Source organism: Tachyglossus aculeatus, chromosome X1, assembly GCF_015852505.1.
Source record: "Tachyglossus aculeatus isolate mTacAcu1 chromosome X1, mTacAcu1.pri, whole genome shotgun sequence".
NCBI lineage: Eukaryota > Metazoa > Chordata > Mammalia > Monotremata > Tachyglossidae > Tachyglossus > Tachyglossus aculeatus.
This window is the reverse complement of record NC_052101.1, coordinates 38,215,294-38,242,948: the sequence shown is the minus strand read 5'-3', so window position 1 is coordinate 38,242,948 and position 27,655 is coordinate 38,215,294. Positions and strand designations below refer to the sequence as shown.

Here is a 27,655-nt window from a genome sequence, read left to right as displayed (position 1 = left end):
GATTCACTGCCCACCCTCTGATGCCACTTTCCCCACGCCCCCGTTGCCCCGTGAGATCACAATGAAAGGAGAGATGAGGGGAAAAGGCAGTAGTATCTCCTGTTTACTAGCAGCCCCAAGTTCCAGGGCAGAGGGGGGAAGACTGAACGGTGGCTGAGTCTAGCTCCATTTTCTATGGATTGAGCCCACCCAAGGGTGCAGTCATCTGGAAGGTTGTTACCGCTTCCACTCTAATGGACCTCTCATCCCTCCCTCTTCCTGCAGTTCACCTGGCCAGAGTTCCTGGCTTCCAGTGAAGTGAACATGGAGGATTTCTGGTCCACGATGGAGACGGAGGTGATCGAGCAGGTGGCGTTTCCCTCCAGCATCCCCATCACCAAATTTGACGCCTCCGTCATCGCCCCCTTCTTCCCCCCGCTGATGAGGGGAGCCGTGGTGGTGAACACCGAGAAGGACAAAAACCTAGAAGTCCAGCCAGTGCCTGGTAAGGGAGCCGAGTGACCGTGGGGTGGAGGGGAAAGGGAGGGGATTGAAAGCAGGGCGGGTGGTTGAGATTGGATGTGACTGAAAAGAACGGGGCTTGGCAGGGCTCGGTAGGGGGCTGGAGCTGGTCAGGAGCCATGGGCTAGTTTTTTTTTGTTCGACGGGAGCATCTGGAGAGCAGAGAGCAGACGTTCCCTCCCTGCCAGAAGAAGGAACCTGGAGGGATCCACCCTGCTCTGAGCGAACCCACCCCCGACCACCGATCTGAAGGGCTCCACCCTCCAAGTCCGGAGGGTCATAGGGCTGGTGGATGCCCTTTGGGGATGAGAGAGGCCAATGTTGGTGATGCCTTTGGTCCCAAGGCAGTGGATGAGCCTCTTACCTGCCTGCCTGCAGGCCTCCGGAGCTCACTGGGAGCAAGCTGGGATTGGACCAGCTTGCAGACGGGGAGGGCTGAAGGTTAGGGTCTCTTTGAGCCAGTGGCCTTACCCTGAGCGGACTGTCAGCGTGATCTAGACTGTGAGCTTGCTGTTGGGTAGGGACCGTCTCTATATGTTTCCAACTTGTACTTCCCAGGCACTTAGTACAGTGCTGTGCACACAGTAAGCGCTCAATAAATACGATTGAATGAATGAAGAGATGAAGCGCACCGGGTTTCGCCTACTTTCCCTTCTCAGCTCTCCTGGACGATGATGATGATGAGGATGATTGTGGAATTTAAGCGCTTACTACGTACCAGGCACTGTACTGAGCACTAGGGTGGAACACAGTCCCTGTCCTATTTCGGGTTCAAGTTCCCTCATCCCTGTCATCATCTGTCCCTGACCTGGTCACCAAGCTCCACCCTCTTGCGCTCCTTCACCTTTCTGTGCAGGTAATGGCAGTGCCCTGGTGAGGCTGCTTCAGGAGGGAGCTTGCAAGCTGGAGCAGATTGGCTCTTATAGTGAAGAAGAGCTGCAGCACCTGCTGGGCCTGTGTGGCATCCCCTGGCAGGCAGAGGATACCAAGGTGAATTGAGTCCGGGGGGGCGGGATCTCTTTTCCCCAGGCCTGGTGCCCCCCAGACCTGAGGTTTACCCCTCCGCCTCGTAACGTGCTGGGTCTCGTGACGGCCCCTGTCAAGGGAGAAGGAGGAGCCAAGGAAAGCTTCATCCTCTACTCGGTGAAAATGCCCGCGAGTGGGAAGGGGTTCTAGTCTTAGCACTGGACGGGTGGTAGTGAGGAGGAAGCAGATCATTCTTCCCAAGCCTCAGTTCTCCCATCTTTCCAGTGGGAATCCTTCTGACCCCTTCAGCTGAAACTTGCTCCCCATCCTGACCTCTGTCGCTCTTCTCTTGTCCCGCCGGCCTTAGGAGCAGCTATGTTACTCCTTGTTGGCTCTCTATGAGTCCGTTCAGAATGGGGCAGGAGCCAAACAGCCCCCAGCCCATCTCACAGGGGGCAAAATCTACAAGGTGTGTCCCCACCAGGTAAGAGGTCCCAGCGGGGTGGTGGGCCCTGGAATGGGGTCGGAGAAATGGGGTGGCCTCTGGGGATTTCGGCCTCAGATCGGGGGACAGGGCAGGCTCAGAGGGCGGAAGGGAGAGTGAGTGGGATGGACGGGAGGACCCTGAGGAGAGGGCGTTCCTTTGGGGCCCTTGGCGGGGAGAGAGCGGTGCTGAGGGGGCGCCGAGCTGGGGGTGTCTTTGCCAGGAAACTGTGGTTGTGAAGACTCCTGCGGAGGGGGAAGTGCTGGCTGTGCGTGGGGAGGAAGCCACCCTGCCTTGTCATCATTCGGAGAACTGTTGATTTGGGGAACCGGGGAAGAGGTGGAAGGGCCGGAAGGTTATTTTCGACTCCTGTTCCTTACGTGGGTCTGCACCCCCGTCCCTCTGCTCACTCCTCTCAGGTGGTGTGTGGGTCCAAGTACCTGGTGCGAGGAGAGAGCGCCCGCGACCACGTGGACCTGCTCGCTTCCTCCCGCCACTGGCCCCCCGTGTACGTGGTGGACCTAGCCACTCCGGTAGCCCTGTGTGCCGACCTCTGCTACCCGGAGCTGACCCTCCAGATGTGGGGGAAGAACCAGGGCTGCTTCTCCAGCCCCACCGAGCCCCCAAAGGTCAGTCCCTCCATGGTGGAGGAGCAGCTGGGCCCCAGGAAGGATTCATTCATTCAATCGTATTTATTGAGCGCGGACTGTGTGCAGAGCACTGTACTAAGCGCTTAGAACAGATCTCCCCGGTGACCAGAGCAGCCGGGCGGGGGCATCGGCCCGTAGCCTGGGCCCGTGGCCTCGGTGCCGGGCTGGGGGTGGCACGGTTCGTTCTGTGTTTCACGAGTGCTCCTCCTGCCTGCAGTCAGACCCCAGGGTGAGCCGATGTTCCTCTACGGCACAGTGGACCCTCCCCACGTCCTTGCAGTTGGCTCTGCTCCCTTGTGGAACCTGGGCCTTTGCGGTGAATTCATTTCTGAGCTTCCTGACCCCGTTGGGCAGAAGGGGAAGGGAGGGAGAAGTCACCCCAGCTGATGTTTCCAGCGATGCTGTTGTCCAGAAATTTTGCACAGTCAATCAGTGGTATTTGTGGAGCATTTACCGTGCGCCACGCACTGTAATAAGCACCCGATATAGCAGTGGCCGGTACATTCCCTGCCCACAAAGGGCTTACAGTGTAGCGGGGGTGGGTGTGCCATCTGTGTAAGAGAGGCCTCCAGCCCCCAACCTCACCTAGGGGTCTGGGCTCCGGGAGAGCCACGTGAGACGCAGACATTGCAGGGTCCTGGTGCATTCTTGCCGTGGGCATGCCCTTCAGGATGAGAAGCCGCGTGGCTTAGTGGACAGAGCAAGGGGTTCAGAGTCAGAAGGATTCAGGCTCCGCTGCGTGTCTGCTGTGTGACCTCGGGCAAGACAAGTCACTTCTCTGGGCCTCTGCCACCTCATCTGTAAAACAGGATTTAAGAGTGTGGGACAGGGACTGTGTCCGACCTGATTAGCTTGTATCTATCCCAGCGCTTAGAACAGTGCTTGACAAATAGTAAGTGCTTAACGGGTACCGTAATAATAATCGTTACTATAATCATTAAGGTGTAACTCATGGGCCCTTAAACCACTTGGCTGTTCCCTGGCTCCTCGTCTGACTCTTCTGGCTGCGGGGTGCCCAGTCTGACGAGCAGGTGTCAGGAAGGTGGATCCAGATTGCCAGCACAAAGCTGAGTTCAATCATCATCCATATTATTATTATAGTTACTGTTATTTTTATATGTAAACGTTTATTAGGTGTCAGATGCTATTCTAAGTGGTGGAGTAGGTACAAGCGAATCAGGTCGGATTCAGTCCCTGCCACAAGTGGGGCTCGCGGTCTAATTAGGAGGGAGAAGCGAGGGAACTGAGGCCCAGAGAAGTGAAGTGACTTGCCCACGGTAACACAGCAGCAGAAGAGGGGCAGAGCTGGTATTAAAACCGGGTCCTCTGACTCCCAAGCTCGTGCTCCGTCCGCTAGGCTAAGCTTCTCTTCAATACGGACTGGGCTCGGGTATATGTCGTGGGGCCCTGGTGCCCATGGGTGAGATGGGTATAACTCTGGCTGTGCAGGATAGGATCCCTCCCCTTTTCTGATCTGGGGTGAGTCGCAGGTGCTGTTGCCCTGGGCTGGTCCTAGGCCTTGGCAGAATTGGCCAACCTGGGCTGACTGGGTTCCAGCTTCCCTCCTTCTAGCTTTTGAGGCCGGATTTGCAAAGTGTGGCCCCAGGTGACCACGCTCTTCCCTGTCTGCCCCTCAGTATGTGTCCTGCCCGGAGCTCCTGGACCGCCACTACACAGTGGACATGACAGTGGCTGAGCACTCGGTCCTGCACCCCGTCACCAAAACCCCGGCCAGGCGCATCGTCCACGCCGGGACCGAGCAGCAGGGCGGCCAGAGGGACCCCAGCGCCCGACACCGCTCCCTGGCCCTGTGCCGGGAGCTGGAGCCTTACGCGGCCCTCCTGGCCGGCGACGGCCGGTCCGGGGACGCCCGGCAGCGGCCCGTCACCTTCGACAATGCCACCCACTACTTCCTCTACAACCGGCTCGTGGACTTCCTCACCAGCCGGGAGATCGTCAACCGCCAGATCCATGATGTCGTGCAGAGCTGCCAGCCCGGGGAGGTGGTGATCCGGGACACGCTGTACCGCCTGGGGGTGGCTCAGATCAAGACGGAGATGGAAGAGGAAGAGGAGGAGGCGGCGGAGGCGGCGGAAGCACAGGTGGCGGGGGTGGCGGTGGCCACCACCACCGAATAAGGCGGCTTCCCAGACTTTGGGCCAGAGCGAGGCTCTTGGGGCCTTCTTCTACCCCAAGATGCCCCGACGTGGGGGGCCTGGCGGGGGTGACTCTCCCCGGGGAGAAGAAGGGGAGGGATTCGGATGAGCTCTGACCATTTGGACCACCCAAAGAGCCGCCGAGCCAAGTGCTTCCAGAGGCCGGGCCCCGTCGCTGCCCACGAGCCTCAGAGGGGCTCGAGCCGTGCGTCGTTCCCACCTGGGAACAGCAGGAAGGGCCACGGGCCACACTGGCCACGGACCGGCACTTGGGTGGACGGAGCCTCTCCGCTCGTTAGGGCGCGAGGACCGAGGCGAAAACGGAGGGTCTCTCCGGGACTCAGAGCCGGACCGTTCCCGGTCCTGCAGGGCAGAGCTCGAGGCTGTAGCCGGTCATGGGGCCAGCAGAACAGCTTGCGGGGCTCCCGGCGGGGAGAGGGGAGCCAAATCCTTGTGGATTTGGGAGGTGACCACCCTCAACTCGGTGTCCTCTAGCTCTCTCCCCAAGCCGGGGGAAGTCACCCAGCTGCCCAGCCTTGGACTTTGACTCCAAGAGGCCCCAAGACTTTCAGAAGCAGGGAAATGCTTAAAAACACAGCATTGCTTTGGGCACTTTATTCTTTAGGGTGCTGAGCCTTGATATTGGTCTGAGTCTACTGCCCCCTTCCCCCATCCCCCCCACTACAAGGACTGAATGGGGAAGAAGCCCAGTCTTCTTTCCCCACCGCTGCTCGAGCCCCCCTCCGTCCTTGCCAGTGGTCTTCCTCCCGCCCTTCCGTGCCTGGAAGTTGCAACAGCACGGCTCCCCCAGCTCCGAGCCGGCCCCGGGACTCCTGAGGCCAAAGTGAGGCGGACAGGGAGGAGCAGGGAGAGGCCGGAGGCCGCGATGAAGCGGCAGAGCGACAACCACCAATCCCTTCTGTGAAGGGGAAGTGGACTGGACCGAGAGGAAAATGGCTGAACCGGGCCGAGCGCCAGAGGCCACGTAGGGTGGGGGGATGGGGCTCCGCTGTTGCCGTGATTAATTTATTGAGGCGTCGGCTTTTTTCCCCCAGGACAATGAAATTTAATAAACAATCTGGTTTTGGCGAAGCAGGGACCAGCCGTCAGGTCACTGAGGGCGAGGCGGACGCCAGCAACCGACGGGGTGAGGCTTTTCTCCCCAGTCCGGACATACGCCCTTAACCCACGGCCGTCCAGGCCTCCACAGAAGGAGTGCCAACCCAGGGCGGGAAAATTAGGCTTGGTCTGGCCCTTAGAAGGGGCAAGGCCCGCTCTGCCACCTTGGGCAAGTCACTTCTGTGCCTCGTATTTCCTCATCTGTAAAAAGGGGATTAGATACCCCTCTTTTTTTTAGATACCCCTTTTCTGGAATCCAAGGGTGACCTTGGATTCGAGAAAGCACATGGTACTGGCTTCACTGTGCAGGCCCTGACAGCAGCGTGGCTCAGTGGTGCTTAATAAATGCCATTATTATTATATCTGTTCCCTCTTCCTCTTAGCTGTGAGCCCCTGGTAGGACAGGGACTGTGTAATGATCATTGTGGTATTTATTAAGCACTTACTAAGTGCTGGGATGGATACAAACAAATGGGGTTGGACACAGTCCCTTCCCCATGTGGGACGCTCAGTCTCGAGCTCCATTTTACAGATGAGGTAACTGAGGCACAGGGAAGAAGGGACTTGCCTAAGGTCACACACTGTGCCCGACCTGATTATCTTGTATCTGCTTAAATGCCTACAAAAGGACTTGGCCCATAGTAAGCACTTAGCAAACACCACAAGGGTGACCTTGGATTCCGGAAAGCACACGGTACTGGCTACACTGTGCAGGCTCTGACAGCAGCGTGGCTCAGTGGAAAGAGCCCGGGATTGGGAGTCGGAGGTCATGGGTTCTAATCCTGACTCTGCCACATGTCTGCTGTGTGACCTTGGGTAAGTCACTTAACTTCTCTGAGCCTCAGTCACCTCACCTGTAAAATGGGGATTATTCATTCATTTATTCATTCAATCGTATTTATTGAGCGCTTACTGTGTGCAGAGCACTGTACTAAGCGCTCGGGAACTACAAGTTGGCAACATATAGAGACGGTCCCTACCCAACAGTGGGCTCACAGTCTAGAAAGTGGGCTCACAGTCTAGAAAGTGGGCTTACAGTCTAGAAAGACTGTGATTAAGACTGTGAACCCCACATGGAACAACCTGATCACCTTGTATCCCTGTCAGCGCTTAGAACAGTGCTTTGCACATAGTAAGTGCTTAACAAATGCCATCATTATTATTATTATCTACGCCTGCCCCCCACCTCCAGGCAGCAGAGGGCCAACCCTATAAACACTGGGCTTCTAGACTGTGAGCCCACTGTTGGGTAGGGACCATCTCTATATGTTGCCAACTTGTACTTCCCAAACGCTTAGTACAGTGCTCTGCACACAGTAAGCGCTCAAGAAATACGATTAAATGAATGAATGGGCAAGATTCCGGCACAGACCGTTCTTCCCACAAAAGGCTCACGCCACAAGCAGGCCAGGGTGAGGGCTCTTGTTTAAATAACCAATCTGCCGGCTGCGTTAATGCGGTTAGTTTATTATTGAAAAACGATCACCCTGATTTAAAGTGTTAAATGTCAGTGTGCTGTCTCTTGGCGGGGGAGGAGGGGCCGAACATCCCTTCCCCCTCTGGACCCTGGCATCCTGCCACCCGGTAAAGGGGTAAAGCCTGAATGCCCCTGCCCCCCCACCAGGAAATTAAACTAATGCTACTTCATTTCAGGCCTTAAGCTTACAATAACCAAAGCGGGGGGCTAACCGCTGTGGAAAGCAGAAGTCACCTTAACAAACACGAAAGAATCAGCGATACTGTCATTGTCAACTGCTACATGATACAAAAACACCTACAAATGAAGTGCGCTCTGGCTGTAGACGTGCTAGGATGGGCATTAGCCCTTGGCTAGTATCACGCTTTCACCGGGAGGAGAGGATTGGCCTCTCTGAGAACAATTTCCCGCTCCTACCTGGAGCAGCCCGACTTTCACAAGCCCGACTGCCTGGGGGGTTGAGGGAGGGAAGGGGAGGGGAGTTGTCAGCATGGACCACCTGCTGCCTGCTTACCCCGGGGCCTGCCTTGGCTGTGTTTAGGCCCAAGTGCAGGCAGGGTGGCTTCTTGGTTTACCCAAGCTCTTAGTACAGTGCTCTGCACACTGAGCATCGATTGATGTCTAACCGTGGGAGTACCGGCATCAGGGGTTGTGGTTTGTGAGGCTGGCGGGAGCCAGTTCTGACCCACTCGTGCCCAGGAAAGCCAGGCCCAGTTCCTTTATAAGGAAGCCCAAGCCACTGGCCGGCAGCGACTGCCTCGTTCCCGAAGAACCAGGTCCCTCGGAGCTACCGGGGAACATATTTACATCCCTGAGGTTCACAGTCCTTCCGTGAAATGAGTAAGCACTGAGTTTTCTAGCGTTGCACAACGTCGCCTTGGGGGTTCCAGAAAGCCAAAAGGGGAGGGAAGGGCCCATTCCAGCCAGGCCCCCCAGGGGAGAGCCCCTCACGCTCCTGCTGCTTAACAGAACTGATAATTGTTGCTCTTCAGCAGGGGCTGGCTGCCGTCTGCCTGTTCGCAGGACTCCTCACACGATTCCTCGCCGCATGGAGGGGGCTCGCTCATGCTGTCATCCACCTCGCTGCTGGGCAGGTTGGTATAGTCCTGGGGGCGAGAGGGAGCGGGGAAAGCCTGTAACACCTCCTCGGTCAATCCGTCCGTCGGTGGTATACGTTGAGCTCTTACCAGGTGGAGAGCACCGTGCTAAGCACTTGGGAGAATACAGTACAGTAGAGTTGGTAGGGGTGGGCTCTGCCCTCAGAGGAGTTTACAGTTTTGCGCAGCACCTATTGGTCCCAAGCATTTTCGTATAGGTGCCCTTTGTAACGGATGAGAAAGACTCACAGATTTGAGCCTCGCCCAAGGTTCCTCAGCGGACAAGGGGCAGAGCCAAGCCTGGAACCTAGGTCTCTCACCTCCTAGGCTAGAACAGGCTGTTTCTTTCTGGCGGATCCCTCATTACACTCCCCTAGGCTCACTCTTGAGGTCAGACCTAAGTCTGCAGCCCCCGGGGGGACCGAGGGTCCCCGGCCTTGGTCCCCTTTCCGGTCGCTTCTCCTCCCCGTTCTTCCTCGACTCACCTGCCCTTTGCTCCCCGCCTCCATCTGCTCCTGAATGAGGGAGCAGATCTGCTGGAAGGTGGGTCTCCGAGTGGGCTCCAGGTCCCAGCATGCCTGCATGATGCCGTAGCTGTGGCCAAGAAAGGAAAGGGTTTCATCCAGTCAGCCCCAAGCCCGCACCCAACAGCCTTTCTGGGTCTGAGACCCGGAGGGACCTGGGAGGAGGGGAAGCTCACTCCATCAGCAAGGACGGGTGGTCCGGGAGGGAGCAACAACGGGCCGTGGCCTAACGCTGCCAAACGCCGTTGGCTTCAGAGGTGCCTGGGGACTCTGTGGCCCCAGCTTCCTTCCACCAAAGCGGCAGTGGCCCTCAAACCATCCTGGTCTGCTGGGGCTCCTCAGCCCCTGGGTGGAGAAGGAGGGCACCCTAAGATTCTCCCCAGGCCGCCCCCGAACTCACATGCTCCACGGGGCATAGACAGGCCGTGCCATCTGGTAGCCTTCCTTCACCAGTTTGTAGAATTTGCTGTTCACCAGGATGCCAGGATAGGGGCTCAAGCCTGCAAGGGATGATTACCCAGTGAGAACAGCAGAATGTCCAACCGGGGCTGGGTGGCTGGCCTGGTGTCGGGGGGAGAGATGGGAGCCAGCCCCGGGCCCAGTGCTGCAGGTGGACTCCCTGGTTCCGTGGCCTACCCAGTGAGAAGATCTCCCAGAGCAGGATGCCGTAGGACCAGACATCACTCTGCACTGTGTAGATACAGTCAAAGATGCTCTCTGGAGCCATCCACTTCACGGGCAGGCGGGCCTGAGTGGGCGGGAGGGTAGAGATAGGGTCGGCCAGGGACGAAGGGGCGAGCGGACGGCAACTTGTTCCCGCTTCCCAGCTCCCCCAGCGCTGGCCCCGTCTCCCAGCCTTCAATGTGGCTGCCACTCACATTGCCCTTGACGACGTAGTTGCAGTCGTTCATGATGTCCCGGGCCAGCCCGAAGTCACAGATCTTGGCCACGCGGCCGCTGGTCACCAGCACGTTCCTGGCTGCCACATCACGATGTATACACTGGAGGAGGAGGAGGAGGAGGTCAAAGTCATGGAGGAAAGAGTGACCGGAGGGACTCGGGCCCTGAGGGGGCCTCTCCCCGTCTCCTCAGCTGGGTCAAGTGACAGCCGCTGACCTCTCCCACCAGGAGGAATCCCTTGGAGCTGGGTCTCTCCTCTGCAGACCCCCGTCCCCCTCCTTCCCTCCCCACTCAATCCTGTGAAAGGAGCTGATTGCCGCCGCCCAAGCCCAGACTGGCCTGTGTCTAGGCCTCCCCTGCTCAGACTCCACCTTCTGACCTTTAGGGCTCTTAGGGAGACAGGGGAATGTTAGCAGACATGGAAGTGAGGATCCTGGGCCTGGGGAGAGCGAATCTGCAGCTCTCTAACCACCACTTCTGGTTCCTTTTTCCTGAGAAGAGTCGGCTGAGAGCTGGAGCCCCAGCCCGGGTTAGGGAGCGGAGAGGAAACCATTCTCCCCGTCTCCCCCATGCACGCTTTCCCTCACACATTTGTCCGAAGGAGGCCACAATCCCACAATCGCCTTTGGTCCCTTTAGGCTGGCTCCAATGAGAAGCCCCGAGGGTTGGGTGGGAGTCAGGGAGCTGGTCAACAGGGGCACCCCATTCTTGACCAGAAACTCATGTCCTAGTGAGAAGTAGCATGGCCCAGTGGCACAAACAGCAGCCTTGAAGCCTGAGGTCCTGGATTCTAATCCCAGATCTGCCACTTGCCTGTTGAGTCTGACCTTGGGCGGGCACCTCTCTGTACCTCAGTTGCCTCATCTGTAAAATGAGGAATCGACACCCGTTCTCCCTCCCCTTTAGGCTGAAGCTCCCTATGGGGCAGGGGCAGGGACTGGGTCTGACCTGGTGACCTTATCTTCCGTGGTGCTTGGCGCGCAGTAAGCGCTTGACCAATACCACAGTTGCTGTTATCTGGTGGACAAGGGCCCCGTTCACTCACGTTCTTGGAGGCAAGGAAAGCCATGCCCTGGGCCACTTGGTTGGAGAAGTGCAGCAGATCACTGAGGTCCAGGGGCTGTCTATCCTCCTTGTCCGTGTCTGGGGCACAAAATGGATGGTCAGGTTAGACTCTCCACGGCAGTCCCCTCCCCCACAAGTGGTCCCCGACCCCGCTCCCAAGGGCCCTCGGGGACTCACCCTGGTCAGGGAAGGAATCCAGGGAGACGGGCCTCATCTCCACGTAGTGGTCGAGTCCCTGGCTGGAAAAGCCGCTGTCACTGTTCCAGGGAGAAGCCCCCAGCAGGGGAGGCCTTAGCAGCCGGCAGAGCCAGGGGCCTCGGGAGGACCACCCTCTCTCCCGTCTGGCCGCCTCAGCCTCCCCACTCACCTCTTTCTCCTCAGCTTCTCCCCCTTCCCCATCCCTCTCCCTGGCCTGAATCCACTCTCACCCTCTTCCAGCCTATCTCCATGTCCATCCGCCCATTCACCCCCTTTTTCTCAGTTACCTCGTCTGTAAAATGGGGATTAAGACTGAGCCCCATGTGGGACAGGGACTGTATCCAACCTGATTTGCTTATCTCCAGCCCAGCGCTTAATGCAGTGCCTGGCACACAGTAAACACTTAACAAGTATCACAATTTTTTTTTCTCTCGCCCCTTGCCTGGCCATCTCTCTTACCCTCTGATTTCTCCTCTTGCTCTCTTGGGGAGGGGAAAGGTACAGAGCAGGCTGAGAATGAGGAAGAGGCTCAAGTTAGGCTTTCTAGGAAATGGAGCCAGTGTGTCTGTGCCTCTATCCTGGACTCCATCGATTTCCTGATAGTAGCCACAGGCAGAAGCAGGGAAGGACAAGAGGGGATTTGAGGTGCGGGGATAAGGAGTGTTAAGGCTCCCTCCCACCCAGCTACCCTCCACCTTAGCCTGTGCTTAGTGAACCAATTGTCTCTCCTCACTTCGTCCAAGCCCCCATGCCTCAGATGAGCAAGCTCCCCACGACCCCTGCCCTGAATCAGGTTGAATGAGCCCCAGGGCCGGAGCTGGCCCTTGCAGCAATGACACCTGGGGGAAACTGAGGTCTGGAAATAGGAAAGGACCGGAGAGCCGTAGGAGAGCTGAGGGAAGGACTCAGGAGTTTTGGTGTCCAGTCTGGTGCTCCCTGCAGAAGTGGGCTGCCTCTGGGAGCTGCTCTTCCCCTTCCCCTCCCTACCCTCCACCCCCAAACGCCTCTCCCTCACTTCAGAGCCGTGTCAGCCCCAGGCCCAAGGAGGGCTGCAGCTCTAGCTCTGGCTGTTACCTCTGGACGTACTTCTTCTCCAGGTAGATGTTCTTGTACTCCGTGGAGCTGGCCGAGCTGGACTCCAGGATTATGTTTTGGACTACCATGGACTCGGCCTTCCTGCGCAGGAAGTTCAGCAGGTCTCCATGGCAACAGTACTCAGTGATGACCAGGACTGGGCCTAGAGGACGTGGGAGGGCCGGGTGAGGAGATTGCTCCCCTTTTAGTAGTAATAGTATTTAATAAACGCTGAGTGCGGAGCACTGTGTTAAGAGCTGGGACAGTAGACCGTAAGCTCCTTGTGGACAGGGCACGTGTCTACCAACTCTGTTGTATTCTCCCAAGCACTTAGTTCAGGGCTCAGCGTCGGTAAGAGCTCACTTGCGATTGATTGAAAGAATCAGAGGTGTGAATTAGACATAGTCCCTGGAAGTACCAGGATATCCTGAGTCTGGTAGCTCTGCCCCTTATGGGTGAGGAGCAATGCAGTCTTGGCGTTCAGAAGTGAGGTAGTTCTCTTCTGCCCCACCAGCGTGGCCATCGAGGAGGAGCCGGGAGCTTTTTTGGACAAGAACAGAAGATCTGTTCCTAGCTCTCCCCACTGCAGGAAAAGTGGTACATGGGGAGATTACCCGCTGGCCCATTTCGATCTCCACTGAGGGCAGAAGAAGAAGAAATGGGCTTCTCCTCCAGTAAGAAGGATTTAGGTTAATTATAAGGAAGACCTTCCTTACAGTGAGGGCTGTTAGACCCAAGAATGGGCTCCTGGGGGGTTGAGGGGGTTGTGGGAAGCTTGGAAGTCTTGAAACCTAGGAGAGTATCTCCTTTGTCTGGGATGATTTAGAGGCAGTCCTGCCTGGAGGCAGGGGGTTAGACTATATGACCTCTCAGGGTCTCTGCCAAACCTAGGTTGGAATTGATGGCTTGGGGTGATGAAAGAGAGGGGCCGGGTGACCGTGGGTGGGTCCCGCTGTTGCTGGCATTCCAGCCAGCCCTAACCCTCACCTCCATGGGTGCACGCCCCTAGTAGGTTGACGATATTCTCGTGGTGCCCCAGGTGGCTCATGATCTTCAGCTCGGACATGAGAGCCTCCTTCTCATCAGTGTGAGCCGTCGCTGGTATTGAAGGAGGGAAGGGAAGGGGGAGAACCAGAGCATGAGAACATAAACAGAGCCTGGAGAAGAAACCAGGTATCCTTTAATTCTATTTGTTCTGACGACACCTATCCACATGTTTTGCTGTCTGTCTCTGCCTTCTAGACTGTGAGCCTGTCGTTGGGTAGGGACCGTCTCTATATGTTGCCAACTTGTACTTCCCAAGTGCTTAGTACAGTGCTCTGCACACAGTAAGTCCTCAATAAATATGATTGAATGAATGAATCCTGATGCCCAGCCTAGACCTCTGGCTTCCACGGCCTCCAGCCAGGCCAAAGAAAGGGTCCACAAGGCCCCAGATTTCCATGTAGCTATGAGGTGGGGAGAAAATAATTCAGGGCCACTGTGGGATCGATAGGAGCCATCAGACCCCAACTCTTCTCACTGTGGGAACCTGCAAGACATTGTGAAAATCTGTGGTGAAACTGAACCTGTTACCTGTGATCCAGTATGGAGGCTGCCCTCCCCGCTCCCTTGCAAACTTCCCACCCAGAACCAGTTCTGTATGAAGCGGCAACAGCATCAGAGTGGTCCTCCTCCACAGGTGGGGCAGCACGGTCGAGATGCTCAGGGAAGGGGCTGGGGCCTGTCCGTGCTGGTGCCCAGGGCTGAACCCCACTAACGCCCTCAGCCCCGGCCTCTACTTACATTTCAGCATCTTCACAGCCACCTTGAGCACAGCATCCTCCTTCCCCAGCCCGAAGGCCGTGGCTTCCACCACCTTTCCAAAGGCTCCGGCCCCCAGGGTCTTCCCTACGACACAATCACCATGCTGAAACCGCGCACTTTTTTTATATTTTTTAGCCCTTACCCTGCGCCAGGCACTGTACTGGCACCGGGATGGATACGAGCTAATCGGACTGGACGCAGTCCATGTCTCACACGGGGGACTCGGTCTGAATCCTCTCTTCACAGGTGAAGTGACTGAGGCCCACGGAAACGAAGCGACTTGCCCAAGGTCACACAGCGGACAAGCGGCGGAGCCGGGATTAGAACCCAGGTCCTTCCGTCTCCCTACTGATGCTCCCAGCAGTTCTGCGAAGTTCAGCCCGCCACAGGGTGGAAGTTGGGCTTCTGACTCCCTGCCCCACCCTCTGGGACAACTGGGGCCCAGTACAAAGGCCGGGACTGGTCCTCGGGCCCGGAGGCTGGTGGTCGGTGGGCCCTCGGGGCTGGTGTCAGGGCAGAGGCTCACCAAACTGCAGGTTGTTGCGGGGAAACTCCCACTTCTCATTGTAAGGCAGCTGGGTGGGATCGATGAAGATGTAATTGTTTCCTTCACAGGTCTCAATGATCTTCCAGCGCACCTGGTACTTGGGCTTCTGGAAAGAGAGGGGAAAGGAGCAGGGGGTGATGAACCCTTCTGGCCTCCCCCACTCAACAAACAGACACACACATACTTGCAGTGTATGTGTTTGTGTGTGTGTGTTGGGGTTATCTTTCCATCTCCATCCCCGGAATGCTTTTCCAGATCCCAGTATTATCCCAGCTGTGCGTGTTCATTTTTTTTTAAGGTATTTGTTAAGCGCTTGCTCTGTATCAGGCACCGTACTAAGCCCTAGAATAGACACACGTTAGTCCGGGTCGGGGACAGTCCCTATCCCACATGGGGCTCACAGTCTTATTCCCCATTTTACAGATGTGGTAACTGGGGCACTGAGAAGTGAAGTGACTTGCCGAAGGACCCATAGCAGGCAAGTGGTTGTGTCAGAATTAGAACCCGGGTCTTTCCCGACTGCTCCAGGAAGTCAAGGGAATAGGGATGGGCTTATAGTTAGGCCCTCAGACCCCCACTCTTGCTGGGACCTACCTGAAGGGAAGCCCATATCCCAGCCCCCTTCCCCCACCTCGCCTCCCTACATGCTGCATGGTCACTCAGGCAAAGATTCCCCTTGGGGCAGCTCCTGGCCTCCCGCCACCTGTTCCACCCAAAGCCTGGGCTGCAGAGGGCACAAAGCAAACTGGCATTTGCCCTCTGCTTGGGGTGGGCAGAGAGGATAGGGGCAGGAAGGAATCCAGCAGCCAAGATATGAAACAGACCAAATTAAGGCGGCATCTTGAAGGCCCGGAGAAGAAAGAAGTGTCAGGCCCCACCCATGGCATGCATATGGAGAGAGAAGAGGGAGCTGGCGGAGGGGACCCAGTGCTGAGTCTCATGATGGAGAGACTGGGATGGGGCGGAGTGAGGGGTCTAAAGAGGAGGGTACAGGGTGGGCTTGGTGCCATGACAGTGCTTTGCACATAGTAAGCGCTTAATAAATGCCATCATTATTATTATTATGAGCCCCTAGCTGCAGCCTGCAACTACAAAACAGAACCTGTGGGTGCAGTGCCCGGGCTAACAAGGAGACATTGATGGCAGGTGTGTGTGTGTCCGAAGGAACGGAGAAGCAGCGTGGCTCAGTGGAAAGAGCCTGGGCTTTGGAGTCAGAGGTCACGGGTTCTAATCCCGGATCCACCTACTGTCACCTGTGTGACTTTGGGCAAATCACTTCACTTCTCTGGGCCTCAGTTACCTCACCTGGAAAATGGGAATTAAAACTGTGAGCCCCCCCATGGGACAACCTGATCACCTTGTAACCTCCCCAGTGCTTAGAGCAGTGCTTTGCACATAGTAAGCGCTTAACAAATGCCATTATTATTATTATTATTCATGTAAGGGGTAGCGGGTGCAGAGTGAGTGAGAAGCAGGGGCCTTCCCCTCCAGAAGAGACACGGTGGATGGCATCTGCCTGCCTGCTTCTGCTCCCAGAGCAATAACGTCCCAAAGTTGGTCTTGATTCCCAGCAGGGCCCAGTTCCCGGATCCTTCCCTGGGGCCTCCTCCCATCAGACGTGTTGACTAGTTGGCTGGTCTGGGCTCAGGTTGAGGTCGGTGGCCCTTGGGCCACCAGGTCCCCCAACTGCCTCGGGGCCCAGCCGAGGAAGCAATATTCAGTGCGCACTGCACTGTACCAAGTGTTTGGGAGAGTACAATGTAACAATGAGCTGACACTTTCCCTGCCCACAACGAACTTCCAATCTATAGATGAGCTTACAGTCTAGATTCCACCCTGCCTTGGTGGGGTGGAATGAGGAGGCGAAGGGGAGGGGTCTTGGCCACTGTGACAGTGGAGAAACCGCTGCCAGCCAGTCATTTGGGCAAACAATCTAGAGGGCAGATTAGGATGCCTGGCTTTGGTTCCTCTGAGCGCTTGTGGGTTTCTAGTGGTTCTTCTTTTTGCTCCTTCTATTCTAGTTGTTCTTATCTCTACGTTCGTCTTCCACTTTAGAGTGGAAGCTCCTTGGGGCAGGGAATGCTTCACTTGGTAACTGTGTGTTTTCCAAGCACCCGGTACGTTGCATGGCACCACACAGCAACTCAAGAAATGCTACTACTGCTACTTCTCTTCCTTCTCCTGGTTCTTCCTCCCCTTTTCTCACTGCTGACTTCAGCTTTCTCCTTCCCCCTGGGCCTCCGTGGTTTTGCTAGTGGCTAAGAATCACGATTATGCAACCTGGAGCCGAACCGTACCCAAAGGAGAAATGGCTTTTTTATCCTATGTGTAAGTTTCCGGTCTGTCTGGCTCCACGCGTAGTGCTCGGGACGGTGAGCCCCAGAGAGGGGGGAACAGATGGGCAAAATCTTCATGTTTATGCTCCCCTGTGGTGCCCCACGAGGGAGGATGAACCCCTCCCTACAGTTCCAACAGCTCTGCAACTCGCTAGATTGTAAGTTCCTTGAGAGCCGGAGACCTAGATGTATGTTCACAGGCCCCAGGTTCAATGCCTTGCACACAGTAAGCCCACGATCAGTGCTGTTGGTGATGATCCTATTTATTTTGTTAATGATGTGCTTCTAGCTTTATTTCTATTTATTTATTCTGATGACACCTGTCCGCGTGTTTTGTTTTGTTGTCTGTCTCCCCCTTCTAGACTGTGAGCCCATTGTTGGGTAGGGACCATCTCTATATGTTGCCAACTTGTACTTCCCAAGCGCTTAGCACAGTGCTGTGCACACAGAAAGCACTCAGTAACTACGATTGAATGAATGAATGAAGAAGAGAAGTCCTGGGCTGGTATTTTTGGCTACCTGGGAGAAACTCAGACGCGCCTGGCCAAGGGCAGGGAGATGGGCGAGGTGACCTCTCAAGGCCCTTTTCAGGCTGAGAACTCTAGAGGCCTCAGATCCCCAAAGGGGACATTTTTCTTGGGAAAGGGGAGAGAATCCCAGTTTGCTTCAGACTCCAAGTGTTCCCTGGGGAGGGAAACTCAGTGGTGGAAATGAGAGGTATGGAGATAGAGTCCGAGACCAGAGCTGTGCACAGGCATAGACCCTGCCTGGTGGAGTCTGGGTGAGGAGGGTGGGGTGCCAGGGGGAGACAGTGATCTTGCAATCCCTCCGAGATCCCTCACCCCCTGGTCACATGACAAGCCATCTGCGGGACAGCGGCTGGACCTGCCGTTCCCCATTTGACCTGGTCTTATTAGTCCTGACAGATTCCCCCCACCCTGCCTCCCGGGCGGCCCCTCTCAACCCCCTTACCAGAGCCGTGCTGGGCGGCCCTTCTGTCCACCTTGTCTCACTTTATCGGGTGCCTGGTGGAAAGCGGCGCCCACCAGGGTGGGATCTGGCCACCCCAAGCCGGTACTGACCTGCTTATACTTGTACAGGAGCAAGAGGAGCAGCAGGGAGAGGAGAGCCATGATTGCGATACAGGCGACGAGGACCGGCGTGAAGAATGGGTCCTCAGCGGGCTTGAAGGATCGAACTACAGGAGACAGAGGGGAGGTGCTGAGCAGGGGACTGGGAACCCCTCTTCCTCTTCAGGATCCAGAACTCACTGCCCCGGACCCTTGGGTCGAGTCCCCACTTCTCCCTACCACTCTTGTGAGGTTACAGGGACGGCGCCAGGACTGGGGAGCCCTTGGCCAGCCCACAGGGCTGCTCGTGGGGGAGAAGGTCCCAAACAGTGAAGACTGGTTCCATGTGATGAGCTCTCCCAGCCCTAGTGGCGTGACTACTGCCTGGTTTTGGGGTCCCACTGTCCCCGACCCCAGGAGCAAGGATGCTCGTTTCACCGACACTGGGCTCAACTGCCTTCGTTACCTGGGGAAACGCTGTTTGAGAGAAGCCTGCCACCTCCCAGGTTGGACAAGATCCATCCCTGCTCGCACTGTCTGCAGAGGGACGGCAGGGAGGGCCCAGAATGGAGAACCAAAACACCAGTTCCAGTGGCACAGCAGAGTTTACCAGCCAAGAGGCTCCTTACACGTAAGTGATCGGAAGCCAACAAATCCGCAGGCTTCTTGCCCAGAGCAGAAGGCTGGCAGTCGGGGCAGGGGAGAGATGGGCCCTGGAGGCATTGAAGGGAGGGAGGGAGGGAGGGTTCCCTGAGGTAGGGCAGTCTGGCTGGGGTCACCCACCCAAATCCACAGCCGCCCGTGGCAGGCTGGGAAAGGAGAGGGGAAGAAGAGGCTGGCAGTTCTCTCGCCCCTGCGGCTGGACCGGGAGAGGGCAGGAAGTCTGGGCGGGTTCTAAATCTGCCGCTTCAGTCCATCGCAGCTGGGCTCGTGGCCGCAGAGTAATGGGGTGGAGGGGTGGGTGGCAGGACAGGTCACAGGGCCGAGCCCACCCTGTGCGTCTCCACAAGGACGCCACCACTGAGGGGCCGGCGAGCAAAGCAGCGGAGGACACAGGAGGTGCGGAGGTCAGTGGTGTTGAGGTCAGGCGCTGGCAGAGATAAGGCAGGGGGCCGCCCCTCCTCAGCTGTGGGCAGCTGCAGATGGTCTGGCTAGTCCGGGTAGGGTCACGAGAGTGGTATCCTCCAGTGGCGTGTTGTCCCCCTTGGCAGCAATAGCTGCCACACTGGAGGGGAATGATTCTCCCCCGCCACTGATGCCCTCCTTAGCCTTGGCAGCACTGACTTGGCCCTGCTGGCTGCAGAGCACCGTACTAGGCGCTTAGGAAGCTGCAACAGAGTAAGAGATGCCGTTCCTCCACTCCTCGAGCTTACCAGCTCCCTTCGGTGTCCTGCTCCTGCTCTCCTGCAGACCCAGCCCCCTCTCAACCAACTCTCAGACAGCTCTAGTCGAGAGCGTTGGACAAGCTAAAGTCAGAACGGGTTGGAGCCCCTCTCCTGTTCAGCTGGGATAATAATAATAATGATGGCTTTTGTTAAGCGCTTACTATGTGCAGAGCACTGTTCTAAGCGCTGGGAGGGATACAAGGTGATCAAGTTGTCCCACGTGGGGCTCACAGTCTTAATCCCCATTTTACAGATGAGGGAACTGAGGCTCAGAGAAGTTAAGTGACTTGCCCAAGGTCACACAGCAGACATGTGGCGGAGCCGGGATTCGAACCCATGACCTCTGACTCCAAAGCCCGTGCTCTTTCCAATAAGCCACGCTGCTTCTGCTTCCAAGCAAACCTAAAGTGGTTGCACTGGCCTCTGCCTAAATTCCACCCCTAAAAAGACTGCCCTTCCTCCAAGAAAAGCCCTCACCTATAAAATTCACCTATAAATTCCTAGGTTTGAATTAATTAATTATGTTTCTTGTCAAGCCCTTACTACTTGCCATGTACTGTTCTCAGCCCCGGGGTAGAGACAAGCTAATTAGATTTGACTCAGTCCCCGTCCCCATGTGGGACTCACACTCAATCACAGATGAGGAAACTGAGGCCCAGAGGAGGTAAGTGACTTGCCCAGAGTCACACAGCAGACATGTGGCGTAGCTGAGATTAGAACCCAGGTCCTTCTGATTCCCAGGCCCGTGCTCTATCCACTTAGCTATGCTGCTTGTCCAAGACCACCCCATCCAGGACCACCCCATTCCCAAAACCCTACCTCCGACTCTCCTTTACTGCCTCCTCCCCGCCTCACACTGCTACAGACTTGCCCAGGCTGCCTCTACGTGGGGAGTCGCTATTTTGGGAAGACAGAATGGCCTAGTGAGAAGAAGTATAGACTAGTGGATAGAGCATGGACCTGGGAATCTAATCCCAGTTGTGAGTTGTCTTCTGGGTGGCCTTGAGCAGGTCCCTTAACTTCTCTGTGTGCCTCAGTTAGCGCATCTGTAAAATGGGGATTAAGACTGTGAGCCCCATGTGGGGCATGGACTGTGTCCAGCCTGATTAACTTGTATCCACCCCAGCATCAGTACGATGCCTGGCACATAGTAAGTGCTTAACAAATACCATTAAAAAAAAAGACAGTATGATCTGAAGAATAGGCATGCGGCTGGGAGTCAGGCGACCTGGATTCTAGGCCTGATTCTGCCACTCTTCTGCTAGGTGACTTTGAACAAGTCGCTCTACCTTTCTGGACCTCAGCTTCTTCATCAGTAAAATGGGGGTAATATTACTCACTTCTCCCTATCTCTCAGGGATCCTTTGAGGATAATAACTGATGTGAAAACTGGTTGGAAAAAATAGGCACAAGGCAAGATATTCTGTATCTTTTGGTAAATGTCTAGGCTGTGGGATGGAACAGTCTTCCTGGGGGGCAGCAGGGCCGGTGGGTGGGCACAAAGAAGTGGGGCTAGAGGAGATATATTAGAAAAAAAAAGGGCAGCTGGTTTTCCTGGGTGACTGGAGAGTGATTAGTGCTTAGAGATGAGATACAGGATCAGATGATCATTCTGGGCCACTTGAGCTCCCTGAAGTTCTCTGAAGGGGCTGGTAGAGTCTGGAGCCGAAAAGCATCCCTAGAGAGAAGCAACCTTCCCTACTTCCCCAGTTCCCGGCTCTCCTCAGAGAGGAATTCATCTCTCCTCGCCTCCTTGTCCTCCCCTCTACCTCCTGTCACAGGGATTTGCAGCCTCGTGAGCTCTTGTGGCTGAAACCACCTCTACTGCTATTACTACTACTACTACTACTAATAATAATAATAATATTTGCTAAGCACTTATTGTGCTCCCAGGACTGAACTAAGCACTGGGGTAGAGAAAAGAAAGTCAGATGGATACAGTCCCTGTCACACATGGGCCTCACGGTCTAAGTAGAAGGGAAAACAGTCACTGACTTCCCATTTTCACATGAGGAAACTGAGGCAGAGGGAAGTGAAATGACATGTCCAAGGTTTCAAAGCAGGCAAGTGGTGGACTCAGGATTAGAATCCAGGATCTCTGATTCCCAGGCCCAGGCTTTTTCCTCTAGGCCATGGTGCTTCTGATCCCCCAGGCTCCCCTTGGTCAGAGAGAGCCATTTCATTGTATCCTTCCCATTCCTGCCTGATCCATCAGCACACTTTAAATTAACCTTGCAGCAGGGTTCGTTGTTCCAAAAAGTGGTAGGCTAGTACCAGGCTTTCATTGTCTACAAGAGAACGGCCCTCCTACCCCCTACTCCTGCCATTCTCCTTGCCCAGCAGCCCTCCCATCCTCTCCTACCCAAACCCACTCTCTTCTGACCACACCCAACGTCTGCTCCTGCTCCCCCAGATGGAAGAGAAAACCCATGCCTATAATTCCCGTGGAAACCGAATTGAGGGGGAATGGAAAGAAGCAAAGACATTTTCTTCCAGCCCCTCTGCCCTTCTTAAAAGTTTCAGGTCCAACCTGCAGGTGGTTTGAATTGGATCAGGTGAAGGACCCTCCAAGTGGATTCCATTTAATAATAATAATGATGGTGGTATTTGTTAAGTGCTTACTATGTGCAAAGCACTGTTCTAAGCGCTTGAGGGGGGGGGCTACAAGGTGATCAGGTTGTCCCACTTGGGGCTCACAGTCTTAATCCCCATTTTATAGATGAGGTAACTAAGGCACAGAGAAGTTAAGTGGCTTGCCCAAGGTCACACAGCTGACAAGTGGCGGAGCTGGGATTCCTAATGGACCGACCCCACCCGCTCCCCCGATAGTATCTTTCCTTTCATCTTAATGGAATTTGGGGGGTAACCTCGACCCCATTGGTGGACCCTAGACAGGAATGTTTAATAGGCTGCGGGGCCGGTGGTGGGGAGCTCACGCACAGTTAGAAGAGGGTCTGGAGAGCTTCAAAGGGTTGAACAGCACCTGTCTGCCCCCTCGCTCTCTACCCAGTATTGGGCCCATCCCATCTCCGGGGGAAACATGACGGAGGAGCCCTCACCTACCTAAGGAGACGGGGAAGTACTCATCGGAGTGGTTTCCAGCCCGGTTCTTGGCCGTGCAGACGTAGGTCATGTTGGCCTCCAGCTTCTCGATGGGGAGGATGCTTTGGACGGTCACCTTGCCGAAGGGCACCTCGCTCACCACAGTCGGGTAGTCATCTTTCCAGAGCAGTTCCTGCTCCTGGTCACACCTGAGGAAGCCCCGGGAAGGAGAACATCTCTGTGAGGGGCCCATCTCTCCGGGGCCTCCTCCAGGCCCCTTCTTGCCAGCGGGGACCACGGCCCTCACCTCCCGAGCCTGTGGAAACCCCAGAGCTGGGACCGGGAGTCCTGATGGCCTCTGTGATACCCAGCCCCTCTTGTGCCATAGCCCATGTGTCCCGTGGTGGATCTTGTCTTCTCTAGGGGTCTGACGAGGGACTCTGGACCGTCTCACCAGCCCAATCCTCCCCTGAGGCCACAGGACAGGACAGTGAGGGCCAGATCCGATGGAGTCCCCCCACCCCTCTTCCACGGTAACCCAGCAGCCCCGAACGCCAGTGTTGTGCCAGGGCCATCTTCAGGGGCATGCCGGCCGGGAGAGCTTCGAGTTCTGAGCTGGAGGCATCCGATGCCCCAGGAGAGGGGGTGGGACAAGGGTACGGAGAGTTGTGGGAATGCTGGTCACCTACCTCCTGTTCCTCCCAGGGCACTGGGACCACTCGATCTCGGGGGCTGGATACCCAGAGGCAATGCAGAGGAGGGAGTTGGAGTTGTTGAATTGGTCCCAGTTGACCTCAACCCTGGCAGGGTCTGAGTGAGGAACACAAGGTGCATCAGAGACAGGGCCAGGGGAAACCACCCTCTCCCCTCCCAACCCCTGCTTCCTCACCAGGGGAAACCACCCTCTCCCCACCGTCCCCAGGCAAAGGAGGTGGAGGGAGGGGCTGGGACCTCTTCTCTGACCCAGGAACCAGAAAACTGCCACCTCTACTCCATTCTGGGCTGGGGCAGGAGACTCACTGATACTACCCCAGTCTCTGAACCTCTCCTCAGTCTATACTTACTGTACTAAGTGCTTGGGAGAGTACAATGTAACAGAGTTGGTAGACGTGTTCCCTGCCCACAACGAGTTTACAGTCTAGAGGGGGAGACTGAGTAATATAAATAAATAAATTATGGATATGTAAGTAAGTGCTGGGAAGTTGAGGGAGGGGTGAATAAAAGGTGCAAATCCAAAGGTGATGCGGAAGGGGGTGGGAGGAGAGAAAATGAGGGCTTAGTCGGAAAGTCCTCTTGGAGGAGATGTGATAAAGCTTTGATGGTGGGGAGAGTGGTGGTCTGGTGTATATGGAGGGGGAAGGAATTTCTTTCCAGGCCAGAGGCAGGACATGGGAGAGGAGTCAGTGGTGAGGTAGACAAAAATCGAGGTATGGTGAGTGGGGTGAAGTGTGTGGGCTGAGTTGTTGGAAGAAGTCAGGGAAGTGAGGTGATTGAATGCTTTAAAGCCAATGGTAAGGAGTCACTATTTCGTGTGGAGGTGGATAGACAACCACTCAGGACTCCCACCCCTCATCCTGGCTGGCATCTGCTCAGGAACCCCTCCCCAGTGGGCTTCCCTGATGGGTCAGGCCCGGCACCATGGGGTCGAGCCAAAGCGCGGAGGGACCCTCACGGCAGGGCCAGAGAGAAGGAGAGGAGCAAGCACTCTGGTGGCCCAAGGGGAATATCTGCTGGTGAGGCCCGCCTGGTCTTCTGACCCCACCCAGCCCCAGGCCCTCAGAGGGTCTTTCCTGACAACAAGCTGCCCGGAGCAGATCTGTCCCTGACAGCCATTCCTTCCTGGGACTGCTGGCCCGGGGACACTGCCCCCAGCTCCCTCCAATCCCCCAACTCTGCGGCCCCTTCTTCCCCACCTGCCCCCAGGAACCACCAGGAACTCACAATAGAGAACCACGTCGAAGGTGAAGGAGGCCCCCGCACCGGCGTTCTCGGCGTGGAAAGTGTAGCGGCCGCTCTCCGACTCCTTCAGGCGAGGCAAGGCCAGGGTGGCGTCATATCTGTCGGAGGCACGGGAAACGGCCCATTGGGGGGCTGGCCTGGCCCTGCAGCTCCTCCCCCAGCTGAGCACCCCCTCCCGGACCCCGGCCGGCGCTAGGCTCTTTGCTTGCATTGTTGGGAAGCTGGGGTTGCACAGAGTTCTGTGTGCCTGAGGTGGGCACCGACCTGGAGAGCAAACCCAGAGGGAGCTCAATGGGTTCTCCACTCCCGAGCATCCCGGTCACTCCCTGGTGGTCACTCAGGGACAAAGGAGGCCAGTTCAGGCGTCTCCACAATGGGGTGTCCATTGATACCCAAACTCTGAAGGTCTCATTCATTCATTCATTCAATCGTATTTATTGAGCGCTTACTGTGTGCAGAGCACTGTCCTAAGCCCTTGGGAAGTACAAGTTGGCAACATATAGAGACGGTCTCTACCCAACAGCGGGCTTACAGTCTCCTAAGGGCCTACCTATGCCCCAGGGGACCCTAGTCCAAGGGTGACTCTAGCTCCCCTTATTATCATTTCCTTCCTCTGCTGAAAGGTTTGCCTGTCTGGGGCAGATCCTCCAAGCTCTGTCCCCACGGGTCCAAGCTCGACTAGTTGCCCTCCGCTCTTCACTGAGTGGCAGAGAGCAAGTAAGGGCAAGGAGGATAGGATAATAGGATGAAGCACCAGCCCAGGGCGGCCAGTAAAGTGACCAGATGACTGCTGTGTTGCTTGAAGGTAATGATAATAATTATGCTACTTGTTAAACACTATGTGCCAAGCACCGTTCTAAGCACTGGGGTAGATACAACTTAAACAGGATGGATACAGTCCCTGCCCAACATGGGGCTCACACTCTTAGTCCCCGTTACACATATGAGGTAACGGAGGCCCAGAGAATAATAATAATGTTGCTATTTATTAAGTGTTTACTATGTGCTGAGCACTGTTCTAAGCGCTGGGGTAGCCACAGGGTAATCAGGTTGTCCCAAGTAGGGCTCACAGTCTCAATCCCCATTTTACAGATGAGGTAACTGAGGCACGGAGAATAATAATAATGGCATTTGTTAAGCGCTTACTATTTGCGAAGCACTGTTCTAAGCGCTGGGGAGGATACAAGGTGATCACGTTGTCCCACATGGGGCTCACAGTCCTAATCCCCATTTTACAGATGAGGTAACTGAGGCACAGAGAAGTGAATTGACTTGCCCCCAAATCACACACCTGACAAGTGACGGAGCCGGGATTAGAACCCACGACCTCTGACTCCTAAGCCCGGGCTCTTCCCACCAAGCCATGCTGCTTCTCTACATTAAGTTTAGTTAAGTTGACAGAGAAGTTGTTAACTGACAGAGAAGTTGTGACATGCTCAAGGTCACAGAGCAGACGCACGGCTGAGCGGAGATTAGAACCCAGGTCTTTCTGACTCCGAAGCCCACGCTCTATCCACTAAGCTACGCTGCTTCTCTGATGATGTTAGTGATGGTGATGAGGGAAAATTCTTTAGCTGCTGCCTCAGTTTATTGACCTGAACTGGCTACCCTGAACCCATGGCTCCTCTCACCTCCCTCCCCTTCTGTGATCTTCCCAGGTCTGCCTCCTCAAGATCTTCTTGTAACTGGCACTCTCCTCATTCATTCACTCATTCATTCATTCAATCGCATTTATTGAGTGCTTACTGTGTGCAGAGCACTGTACTAAGCACTTGGGAAGTACAAGTTGGCAACATCTAGAGACGGTCCCTACCCAACAACGGGCTCACAGTCTAGAAGGGGGGGACAGACAACAAAACAAAACATGTGGACAAGTGTCAAGTCATCAGAATAAATAGAAATAAAGCTAGATGCACATCATTGACAAAATAGAACAGTAAATATGTACAAGTAAAATAAATAGAGTAATAAATCTGTACAAAATCCTCTTCCTCGGTGCTTCTAGCCACACAATGGGGAACAGACCCCTACATATGGGGGCACCTGGTGGAGGCCACCCCCCCAACCAGCCACAACGCTGAAGGTCTTTGGGGGGAAATGACCCCAAGACATATGGTGAGTCAGCCCAGGGTCAATCCGTATTTATTCAGCACTGACTGTGGGCAGAGCACTGTATTTAGCGCTTGGGAGAGTACAGTATAACAGGATAACAGAGCTGGCAGACACGTTCCCTGCCCACTGGTGTCCCTCAGCCCCAAAAGAGAGGCAACCCGAGGTTCAGTAAGTACAACAAACCTGTAGATCTTGCCGGTGAGGACGGCCGGAAACTTGGGATCAGCGGTCCGGAATGGGCCATCGAAGGTCCAGTTCCAATGGAGCAGCTGGGGGTAAGCCTCAACGTGGACCCCCAGCTCCAGTTTCTCGCCCACATCCACTTCCAGTCGGCGACTCTGTTCAGAGGACAGATTCACGTAGGCCCGTTCTGCGGGAGGACAGACGGGAGGAGTGACTGGAGAGTCCTCCAGCAGGGCCCCTCCCCATCCTGCGGACTAGACGTGGTTAGGCCCCTATTCCTCCCTCCACGGCCAGGTCAGTTTCCTCCATTTCTGGTTCCCATCCTTCCGGTAGACCATTAACCCCTGAGGGTCCCTATAGGAACCTCAGGAACCCTATAGGAACCTATAGAAGGCCCTGGGCCCCTGCTGCCCCAAGAAAACCCTGGTGCTGTCAGGACACCACCTCACCTACAACCCGGAGGACCATGGAAGCCACACTGGACCCCTTCTCATTGGTGCTGTTGCAGGAGTAGGTGCCACTGTCCTCCTCTGCCACCTGTGCGATTCTGTGGGAGATGTTCTTTGAGTAGCCCCTGGTCAGGGCGAAGTCGGCAACTATTTTGCCTGGGACCTGTAGCCAGAAGGAAAAACGGATGAGGGGACACTCACCTCCCTGGCTTGAGAAACCCACTTTGAGCAGGGTCAGGCTCCCGTCTGACCGTTCCCTGGCCCTCTCTGTACCCCTCTGAGAGCAGGGATTGCTCTGCAGAGCCGGACGGAGGTCTGGGCCAGGGGTATGACCACACACCAGATTTCTTTACCCCCTCATGTGTTCCCAGACCCCACAACCCCACAACCCCAAACGAAAATATTTTGGAGAGCCACTATATTAGACTGTATTAGCAGGGCAAGGATGACAGGCAGGAGAGCAGCACTCAGTGGAAACAACACAGGACAGGGAATTGGGAAACTTGGGTCTGAGTCCAAGCCTGGCTATTGTCTTACTGTGTGAATTTGGGCAAT

General features: G+C 55.7%; 2 protein-coding genes across 5 annotated transcripts in view; one reads left to right on the top strand and one right to left on the bottom strand.

Moving 5' to 3' along the window:
• Positions 1-8,448, top strand: part of HMGXB3 (HMG-box containing 3) — a 47,706-nt gene extending 39,258 nt beyond the window's left edge. For both annotated transcript variants that reach the window (XM_038771961.1, XM_038771960.1), the window contains exons 16-21: positions 265-484; positions 1,358-1,491; positions 1,835-1,951; positions 2,371-2,580; positions 4,239-5,904; positions 8,349-8,448. In XM_038771961.1, coding sequence (XP_038627889.1) covers positions 265-484; positions 1,358-1,491; positions 1,835-1,951; positions 2,371-2,580; positions 4,239-4,739 — 1,182 coding nt within the window. In that variant the 3' untranslated portion in view covers positions 4,740-5,904; positions 8,349-8,448. The remainder of the gene's footprint in view (positions 1-264; positions 485-1,357; positions 1,492-1,834; positions 1,952-2,370; positions 2,581-4,238; positions 5,905-8,348) is intronic.
• CSF1R (colony stimulating factor 1 receptor) overlaps positions 7,324-27,655 on the bottom strand; it is a 31,788-nt gene continuing 11,456 nt past the window's right edge. Inside the window, exons 5-21 of one of the 3 annotated variants that reach the window (XM_038771964.1) lie at positions 27,101-27,263; positions 26,652-26,838; positions 24,339-24,454; positions 23,087-23,207; positions 22,419-22,606; positions 17,983-18,098; positions 14,544-14,670; positions 13,997-14,101; positions 13,199-13,309; positions 12,224-12,374; positions 11,117-11,196; positions 10,920-11,017; positions 9,853-9,975; positions 9,611-9,722; positions 9,375-9,474; positions 8,936-9,044; positions 7,324-8,459 (exon numbers count right to left, since the gene is read on the bottom strand). In XM_038771964.1, the coding sequence (XP_038627892.1) occupies positions 8,316-8,459; positions 8,936-9,044; positions 9,375-9,474; positions 9,611-9,722; positions 9,853-9,975; positions 10,920-11,017; positions 11,117-11,196; positions 12,224-12,374; positions 13,199-13,309; positions 13,997-14,101; positions 14,544-14,670; positions 17,983-18,098; positions 22,419-22,606; positions 23,087-23,207; positions 24,339-24,454; positions 26,652-26,838; positions 27,101-27,263 (2,151 nt within the window). In that variant the 3' untranslated portion in view covers positions 7,324-8,315. Of the gene's footprint in view, positions 8,460-8,935; positions 9,045-9,374; positions 9,475-9,610; positions 9,723-9,852; positions 9,976-10,919; positions 11,018-11,116; positions 11,197-12,211; positions 12,375-13,198; positions 13,310-13,996; positions 14,102-14,543; positions 14,671-17,982; positions 18,105-22,418; positions 22,607-23,086; positions 23,208-24,338; positions 24,455-26,651; positions 26,839-27,100; positions 27,264-27,655 lie in introns of all 3 variants that reach the window. The other 2 variants (XM_038771963.1, XM_038771962.1) reach the window with 2 other exon arrangements.